We start from the raw sequence: 10,000 nt of genomic DNA on the forward strand, positions 1-10,000 counted from the left end.
AACGTGCCTACAGGTGAAGAGGTTTCCATGCGTGATGACAACAGACAAACAGAGGAGGAGAACTCCCCCCCCACCATAATACAATACTCCCCAAACCCAACCCAACCCTCCCCTGCCCCCCCTACAGGAGGGTTTTTTAACCACTTACCATTAATGGGCACTTTATACAGAGAGAAACAAGAGAAGAAGAGAGAGAAGGGTGTAAGCATTAATTTGGCTCAGCATGGAAGGCCTACAGTGAAACTAGGCTAATATACAGCACGTGCAAGTGTGGAGGAAGTAGTTCCTCGCCTAGCAGATATTAGAAATACTTCATGTATGTGTAGCAGCTAGCACCTAGCCTTATCTGGGCTAAAATTAACATGTTACTGAGAACAGAATTTTCAAGCTGCTTAAACAGTAAACTTAATTTATTTCTTCACCTGTATACAGGAGAATGCTAATACTTAGCACTGAGTGCCATGTTCTGCCTATCCTGGAACTTTTCTAGGGCCTTGATTAACCTGCAAGTGTATCTTATAATACATTATTGCTTGCTTGGCCTAAGCTAGCTCAACTATCCTAGCATGCTAATGCTAGCCTAGCTTAGGCTAGCTGTGACCATGCAGAGGTTTTGATGGTTGGGTTTGTTTGGATTAAAATAGTAAGTCAAACTTGAGCTAAATGCTGGTTTTGCTGCTGGTGGCTCACTGACTTGGACTGCTGGCTTCTTATCTTAACTACTGTTTGGCTTGATTGAAACACACACCAACCTACACATTAGCTAACACGCTATCATTCTGTTTATCCAGACCACTGACAGCGTGGTTCTCACATGAACCAGGAATAAACTATATTCCATTATAGAATAAACCTTTACATTTTAAGGGAATTTACAGGAAATGAAGCTTTCCAGCTTTTCTATGTCACCAGATTGTCACAATGATTAAAAAAAAAGGGAGCAATATCTCCCTTTACACACACTGTGATTGGGTAATTTCACCCCAGTCTGTCAGCCAATCAAAACAAAGGACCAGTCCCTGCTACCATATCGTTTGCTGCCATGGTAACACTACATGCATGTGTGTACAGAATGTGTTCAACATCGTACACAACACAAATAAGGGCACAGAACAGATGGAGGGTGGTCTCGGTTCGCCGGTCAGCTGACGTCGTTTTTGAATTTAGTTTTCTGTCCTGGAATTCATGCAAACATGTCGATAACAACGCAGGAACTGATAAAAATGGCTGACAGGCTCTGATTGGCTGATTTGTTTTTGTTTTCCTCCCCCAGTTGACGTGGGCGTGTTGTGTCCATGCAGAGGTTGTAGGTCACAGACAGACGTGGCGTCATGTTGTTAATGAGAGGGGATGGAGTGAAGCCCACCTCTGCTCTCACAAACCAGAAAACAGCAAGGAACCAAAAGAAACTAGAAATACTGTTTTAACACATTAAAAAATATCAGACAAAATAAACCCACAGTAGTGGAGAAACGCCTTCTTTCTTTAAAAAGAAAGAAACATGACCAAAAATAAATAAAAAAAATAAAATAAAAAAAACACAAAAAGTAAAAAATAATAATCTTGATTAAATAGGAATAAATCAAATGTAAATGATAAGAAGCCAAAGCAGCCCTGGCCGGAGACGACAACAAAAAGCAAGCAGGGATGGATGAAAACCAGAAAACCTCTCTTTCTTTCCCTGCACCTTCCATCTCACTCCCTGCTAATGGCAGGCTAGCTGTAGAACTGTGCACTTCCTGTTCTGTGGAAATGGGATTTCCTGTTTCTTGTCTGAGTTGACCATCTGAACATCAGAGGAAGAGAGATGGTGTCTCACCCAGAATAGCTGTCGGCACAAAGGGGTCTGCCATTGCCACAGCAGCAGCGTAGACATACAGACGGACAGAGAGAAGAAGAGAAGCAGAACATTCATGAAAAGAGAGGAGAAGAAGTAGAACATTCATGAAGACAGCGGCGTTCAGTCTCGGTTACATGAGTTTGTGCTATCAAGAACAGTGACGTTTATCCAACTTCCTGTAGGGCTGCTACGGGTCACCTGTGCTGCACTTTGCTGACTTTACTTCAACTTATGCAACTGCTTTAATCCTAAACAAGACCTGCACCGACTCAGCTGAGAAAGGTCAATGCCAAGTCAGACCTCATGGTGGCGCTGGAGAAAGGCATTAATGTCTAAAGTGAACATTTTCTTTCTTCTTTTTTTTTTTTTTTAAATTTTCCCCCTTTTTCTCCCCAGTTTTACCCGGCCAATTACCCCACTCCTCTGAGCCGTCCCGGTCTCTGCTCCACCCCCTCTGCTGATCCGGGGAGGGCTGCAGACTACCACATGCCTTCTCCCATACATGTGGAGTCACCAGCCACTTCTTTCCACCTGGTAGTGAGGAGTTTCCCCAGGGGGATGTTCCCCCCAGTTCCACCTCCCCCCGAACAGGTGCCCCGGCTGACCAGAAGAGGCGCTAGTGCAGCCACCAGGACACATACCCACATCCGGCTTCCCAACCACAGACACGGCCAATTGTGTCTGTAGGGACACCCGACCAAGCCGGAGGTAGCACAGGGATTTGAACTGGCGATCCCCATGTTGGCAGGCAACGGAATAGACCGCCACGCCACCCAGATGCTTCGTTTTCTGCTGAACTGCTGGAAGTTTGGGGATGATAAATAGTCAGTAAATTTAGAATTTAGAATTCAGACACCAAAACAAAATGGAGGAAGGTGAATTTGGTTCACTGTCGAGCAAACAGGAAGTGACCTGGGACTGGGCAGCTGGAGTGGAAATGGAGGCCAAGCAGCTGGTCCTGTGATGGCATGCTGTTGGTTTGACACCCAACAGGTGGACGAGCTGCTCTGTCTCACAGAGCCACTAACATCTGACCACACGTTCTGATGACTTACTGAGCCGCCTCCACCCGCCATCTGACACGTCAAATGCTCACACGCCACTGGACAACACCAGCACGTGGAGCCACAACGCGTGAGCACGTTTAACAGCATGCAGGGGACACAGCAGGGGGACACAGCAGGGGACACAGCAGGGGGACAAATCAACCTTTCTCTGTGGTTTCAACACTAATTTTCAGGACTTTCACCAGACACCCTTCCATCACACCTCCCAGTAGGGAGGTCAGAGGTCACCGTCCCCAAATCTGAATGTTTAGCTTGTACAACATAGAAGACTCATAATAGTCCAGCGTTCAGACAGGGGGCAGTAAGGCTCAGGACAGTGCAAAGGATTGTGGGTAAGTTTGATTTACTAAGTCAGAAGTTCCAGGAAAACATCAGATGTTAAAACATTAAAATGTAGACAGGAACAGCAGGAACACCACGTGTGTGTCTGTCTGTAGTGCGTGTGCGTGTGTGTGTATATGTGTGTGTATGGGTGTGTGTGTGTGTGTAATACGTATGTACAGGGCATCCGGAAAGTATTCACACCCCTTCACTCTACCCACATGTTGTTATGTTACAGCCTTATTCCAAAATGGATTAAATTCCTTTTTTTCCCATCAAGCTACACACAATACCCCATAATGACAAAGTGAAAAAGGTTTTGTAGAAATTTTCGCAAATTTATTAAAAATAAAAAACTGAAATATTGCATGTACGTAAGTATTCACACCCTCTACTCAGTACTTGGTTGAGGCACCATTGGCAGCGATTACAGCCTCAAGTCTTCTTGGGTATGAAGCTACAAGCTTGGCCCACCTATATTTGGGGTATTTCTCCCATTCTTCTCTGCAGATCCTCTCCAGCTCTGTGAGGTTAGATGGGGAGCGTCGCTGCACAGCTATTTTCAGATCTTTCCAGAGATGTTCAATGGGGTTCAAGTCTGGACTCTGGCTGGGCCACTCAAGGACATTCACAGACTCGTCCTGAAGCCACTCCTTCGTTGTCTTGGCTGTGTGCTTAGGGTCGTTGTCGTGTTGAAAGGTAAACCTTCGCCCCAGTCTGAGGTCCTGAGCGCTCTGGAGCAGGTTTTCATCAGGGATCTCTCTGTACTTTGCTCCATTCACCTTTCCCTCGATCCTGACTAGTCTCCCAGTTCCTGCCGCTGAAGAACATCCCCACAGCATGAGGCTGCCACCACCATGCTTCACTGTAGGGATGGTATTAGCAAGGTGATGAGAGGTGCCTGGTTTCCTCCAGACGTGACGTTTGGCATTCAGGCCAAAGAGTTCAATCTTGGTTTCATCAGACCAGAGAATCTTGTTTCTCATGGTCTGAGAGTCCTTTAGGTGCTTTCTGGCAAACTCCAAGCGGGCTGTCATGTGCCTTTTACTGAGCAGAGGCTTCCGTCTGGCCACTCTACCATAAAGGCCTGATTGGTGGAGTGCTGCAGAGATGGTTGTCCTTCTGGAAGGTTCTCCCATCTCCACAGAGGAACGCTGGAGCTCTGTCAGAGTGACCATCGGGTTCTTGGTCACCTCCCTGACCAAGGCCCTTCTCCACCGATTGCTCAGTTTGGCTGGGCGGCCAGCTCTAGGAAGAGTCCTGGTGGATCCAAACTTCTTCCATTTACGAATGATGGAGACCACTGTGCTCTTCGGGACCTTCAAAGCTGTAGAAATTGTTTTGTACCCTTCCCCAGATCTGTGCCTTGATACAATCCTGTCTCGGAGGTCCACAGACAATTCCTTTGACTTCATGGCTTGGTTTCTGCTCTGACATGCACTGTCAACAGTGGGACCTTATATAGACAGGTGTGTGCCTTTCCAAATCATGTCCGATCAATTGAATTTACTACAGGTGGACTCCAATCACGATGTAGAAACATCTCAAGGATGATCAGAGGAAACAGGATGAACCGGAGCTCAATTTTGAGTGTCATACAAAGGGTGTGAATACTTATGTACATGCAATATTTCAGTTTTTTTATTTTGAATAAATTTGCAAACATTTCCACAAAACCTTTTTCACTTTGTCATTATGGGGTATTGTGTGTAGATTGATGAGAAAAAAAGGAATTTAATCCATTTTGGAATAAGGCTGTAACATAACAAAATGTGGGGAAAGTGAAGGGGTGTGAATACTTTCCGGATGCACTGTATGTACACTACCGTTCAAAAGTTTGGGATCACCCAAACAATTTCGTGTTTTCCATGAAAAGTCACACTTATTCACCACCATATGTTGTGAAATGAATAGAAAATAGAGTCAAGACATTGACAAGGTTAGAAATAATGATTTGTATTTGAAATAAGATTTTTTTTACATCAAACTTTGCTTTCGTTAAAGAATCCTCCATTTGCAGCAATTACAGCATTGCAGACCTTTGGCATTCTAGCTGTTAATTTGTTGAGGTAATCTGGAGAAATTGCACCCCACGCTTCCAGAAGCAGCTCCCACAAGTTGGATTGGTTGGATGGGCACTTCTTTGAGCAGATTGAGTTTCTGGAGCATCACATTTGTGGGGTCAATTAAACGCTCAAAATGGCCAGAAAAAGAGAACTTTCACCTGAAACTCGACAGTCTATTCTTGTTCTTAGAAATGAAGGCTATTCCATGCGAGAAATTGCTAAGAAATTGAAGATTTCCTACACCGGTGTGTACTACTCCCTTCAGAGGACAGCACAAACAGGCTCTAACAGGTACTATTTAATGAAGATGCCAGTTGGGGACCTGTGAGGCGTCTGTTTCTCAAACTAGAGACTCTAATGTACTTATCTTCTTGCTCAGTTGTGCAACGCGGCCTCCCACTTCTTTTTCTACTCTGGTTAGAGCCTGTTTGTGCTGTCCTCTGAAGGGAGTAGTACACACTGGTGTAGGAAATCTTCAATTTCTTAGCAATTTCTCGCATGGAATAGCCTTCATTTCTAAGAACAAGAATAGACTGTCGAGTTTCAGATGAAAGTTCTCTTTTTCTGGCCATTTTGAGCGTTTAATTGACCCCACAAATGTGATGCTCCAGAAACTCAATCTGCTCAAAGAAGTGCCCATCCAACCAATCCAACTTGTGGGAGCTGCTTCTGGAAGCGTGGGGTGCAATTTCTCCAGATTACCTCAACAAATTAACAGCTAGAATGCCAAAGGTCTGCAATGCTGTAATTGCTGCAAATGGAGGATTCTTTGACGAAAGCAAAGTTTGATGTAAAAAAAATCTTATTTCAAATACAAATCATTATTTCTAACCTTGTCAATGTCTTGACTCTATTTTCTATTCATTTCACAACATATGGTGGTGAATAAGTGTGACTTTTCATGGAAAACACAAAATTGTTTGGGTGATCCCAAACTTTTGAACGGTAGTGTATGTGTATATCTGTGTATGTGTGTGTGTGTGTGTGTGTGTGTGTGTGTGTGTGTGTGTGTGTGTGTGTGTAAATATGTGTGTCTATGTGTGTATGTATGTGTGTGTATGTAAGTGAGTATGTATGTGTGTGTGTATGTATGTGTATATGTGTGTGTATGTATGTGTGTACCTGTATGTATATGTGTGTATATGTGTGTGTATGTATATATGTGTGTGTGTATGCGTGTGTATAGTTGTGTATGTGTGTGTATATGTGTGTGTATGTATGTATGTGTGTGTATGTGAGTGTATGTGTGTGTGTGTATGTGTGAGTGTGTGTATGTGTGTTTGAGTGTGTGTGTATGTGTGTATATGTGTGTGTGTATGTGTGTGTATGTATGTGTGTGTATGTGAGTGTACGTGTGTATATGTGTGTGTGTATGTGTGGGTATGTGTGTATGTATGTGTGTATGTGAGTGTGTGTGTATGTGTGTGTATGCGTGAGTGGTTACGTGTGTGAATGTGTGTGTGTATATATGTGTGTATACGTGTATGTATGTGTGTATGTGTTTAAGTGTGTGTATGTGTGTGAATGTGTGTGTATAGTTGTGTATGTGTATGTGAGTGTGTGTATGTATGTGAGTGTGTGTGTATGTATGTGTGTGTGTATGTGTGTATATGTGTGTGTATCTGTGCGTATGTGTGTGTATGTGAGTGTGTGTATGTGCGTATGTGTGTGTATGTGAGTGTGTGTTTGTGTGTATATGTGTGTGTGCATATATGTGTGTGTGAGTGTGTGTGTATGTATGTGTGTGTATGTGAGTGTGTGTATGTGTATATATGTGTGTGTATGTGTGTGTGTGTGTGTGTGTGTGTGTGTGTGTGTGTGTGTTACCTGGATAGTAAGAATTTGGGACAGTGGTACTGATGGTGTTAGTCTTCAGGGTGAAGGAGGATGGAGAGGAGACAGCTTGACAGGAAATAAAAGACAATGTTATCTTCACTGTGGCAGGACACAGTGCAGGTTCAGTGTTTGGCCCAATGGCACTTCAGCAGGAGACCTGTGTGTGTGGCTGCTGCTGAACCTGAAAACATGAGGCGACATGGCGGGCCGGCTCCGTATGGGTCACCTCCAGCCACACTATTTAGTTTAGCGTGTGTGTGTGTGTGTCCTCCTGCAGGGCCGTCAGGAGGACGGGCATCATACATGTGGTTTAGCGTGTGTGTCCTCCTGCGGGGCCGTCAGGAGGACGGGGATCATACATGTGGTTTTGAGAGACTGGTTTACACAGCGAGACTCACAGTAGCTGACCAGGTGGTTTAAAGATACAGTTAAAATAGAAATCCCTCTGATGGATCTCAGATGCATTGAGACCTGGACTGGAATCCATATAAGTATGTCACCAGGGATGCCTTACAACATCTATCTATCCATCCATCAATCCATCCATCCCTTTCCACCTGGCAGTGTAATTCTCCATCAGTGTCAGTACGTCATGTGACTAACAAAATGTCATGTCATCGGTCACATGACCTACTGACTGTTCTAAAATTCAAATTCAAATAGCTTTATTGGCATGAACAGAAAATTCTGTCTCTACTTTCCTCTTTCTTCACTTCCCTCCTTACTTCACTCACTTTCCCTTCATCCTTCCCCCAGTTACTTCTCTCTCTCTCTCTCTCTCTCTCTCTGTCTGTCTGTCTGTCTGTCTGTCTGTCTCTGTCTGTGTCTCTCTCTCTCTCTCTCTGTCTGTCTGTCTGTCTGTCTCTGTCTGTGTCTATCTCTCATAGAGGGAGACAAACATTATAGTTTTGTGATGCTTTATTCAGTCATGTTGCCTGCAGCTCAACTCCAGGAAGTTTTTCACCCCCCCCCCGCCTCTCTCAGTACAGACCAGTATAAACCAGTATAGACGAGTGCAGCCTGTAGCGTAAGGGCAGTCCTCATCCAGCGTAGACTAGTGTAGACCAGTACAGGAATGTATTGACAGACAGCCCCTTGAGATGTAACATCTCGTTTTCAAGGAGCTTCTATAGACACAAATATAAAACCATAAAACACATACCCACCAAAACAGCATTACATAACAAACACAAACTGTAAACCACAGATACAGACAACTCACCCACCCTCTCTCACCCACACCCACAGTCCTCAGAAGTTGCACAAGACAAATTGGATACAATGACCCGCATGATAAAGCAAGTACATCAGCACAAAGAGCAGCTGCAGAAATTGTGGACAGTTTTAGATTTCTCGGTTTACACATCACAGACACCCTCACATGGTCTCTCAACACCAGCTCTATCCTGAACAAGGCACAGCTGAGACTGTATCTTCTGAGGCGTCTCAAGAGTTTTGGTATGAGTACCTAAACGCTAGTGAACTCTTATCTCAGTACCACACAGAGTGTGTTGACAGGCTGTATCATAGTGTGGTTTGGTAACCTGACTGCTCAGGCCTGCAGACTGCTGCAAAGCACTGTAAAGACAGCAGCAACAATCATCTGCATGAAACTACCACTACTTCATAACATTTACACCAGTTGCTGCAAGAGGAAATCCCAAAACATTATTAAGGACACCAGGCACCCAGCTCATGACTGTTCTCACTCCTTCCCTCTAAAAAACATCAGCGGAGCATCAAACCACACACCACCCATCTCAGTAATAGTTTCTTTCCATGGGCAGTCAGGTTGCTGAACAGCTGACGTACCCATATGCACCAAATTATAGTGTTATCATGTACTGTATATTGTGTCTATAATGTATGAATTCATGTGCACATAGTCTAGGTCTAGTGTAGGGATGGTGTGCACTTGTGTCCTTCATCCTTGTGTCCTTTGTGTTAAAGCAGAGGGAGCCAGAGCACAAGAATTTCATTGTATTCCAATACTCATGACAAAGTTAAACTTGAACTTGAATTGCAGCAGTTGGTCTTCAGTTTATTTTTAGCAGAAATAAACTGAAGATTTGAAGCGCACACAAATTAAAAGCATAAACAGGTTGTTTTAAGATGAGAAAATAAAGATGTCCTGAAGCAGTAGACGGAGGTAATAGATCTCGGAAAAAGAGGAAGATTGTGCCAGTTAAAAGGAGCTCTCCTTTTTTTACTGTTATTTTTTAATTATCCTTTTATTTTATTTATTTTATTTCTTATCTTATTTTTATTATTATTATTATTTTATTGGAATGACCTGCGTCTGACTTCTTTGAATATATACACAAAGGGATATTGTGTATATCTGAGTGGATATAAAGCTGTAGTACATGGAACCAAAAACTGTTTCAAATAGAGAGGACAAAGTAAACACATTTGAGGATGAACTGAACCCAGTGAAATTGCCTTCTAGATTTAAGCTGCAGCCAATTCAGCAATTCAGATATGAAACAATGGTGAGTGCTATATGGACACCTCAAACCAAATCTACATAGAGAATTCTACACAACACTAAGGGGCCTAAGATAAGTGTCAAAAGTGTTCTGATAGACAATGTCAACATAATCAATAATAGGTTGTATCAACTGAGAATTCTTTTTCTGACTTGACATGTAAAACAATTAATTGAGCAATAAAGTGAACTTAGATAACCATATATTCTTTTTATAATAAAATCAATGTGGGGCTTAAAGGAGAGTTCAGGGTCAATCCAAAGTCCAAGATATTTGAACAAATCAATTTTCTCAAGGGGTGACCCATCGGCAAAATAAATAGGCAAATCAAATTGATATGAATGACTGATCCTTGCCAAACACCATGCTTCAGGACTTCTT

The 10,000-nt window shown here is 43.2% G+C and overlaps 1 protein-coding gene across 3 annotated transcripts in view; it reads right to left on the reverse strand.

Annotated features, from left to right (window-relative positions):
* Positions 1-10,000, reverse strand: part of LOC130129970 (receptor-type tyrosine-protein phosphatase mu-like) — a 390,986-nt gene that overhangs the window by 47,589 nt on the left and 333,397 nt on the right. For 2 of the 3 annotated variants that reach the window (XM_056299677.1, XM_056299679.1), the window contains one exon: positions 7,122-7,196. The exons of the other annotated variant lie outside the window; for it this stretch is intronic. In XM_056299677.1, coding sequence (XP_056155652.1) covers positions 7,122-7,196 — 75 coding nt within the window. The remainder of the gene's footprint in view (positions 1-7,121; positions 7,197-10,000) is intronic. 3 annotated transcript variants of the gene reach the window in all.

This window comes from Lampris incognitus, chromosome 19 (assembly GCF_029633865.1).
Source record: "Lampris incognitus isolate fLamInc1 chromosome 19, fLamInc1.hap2, whole genome shotgun sequence".
Taxonomy (NCBI): domain Eukaryota; kingdom Metazoa; phylum Chordata; class Actinopteri; order Lampriformes; family Lampridae; genus Lampris; species Lampris incognitus.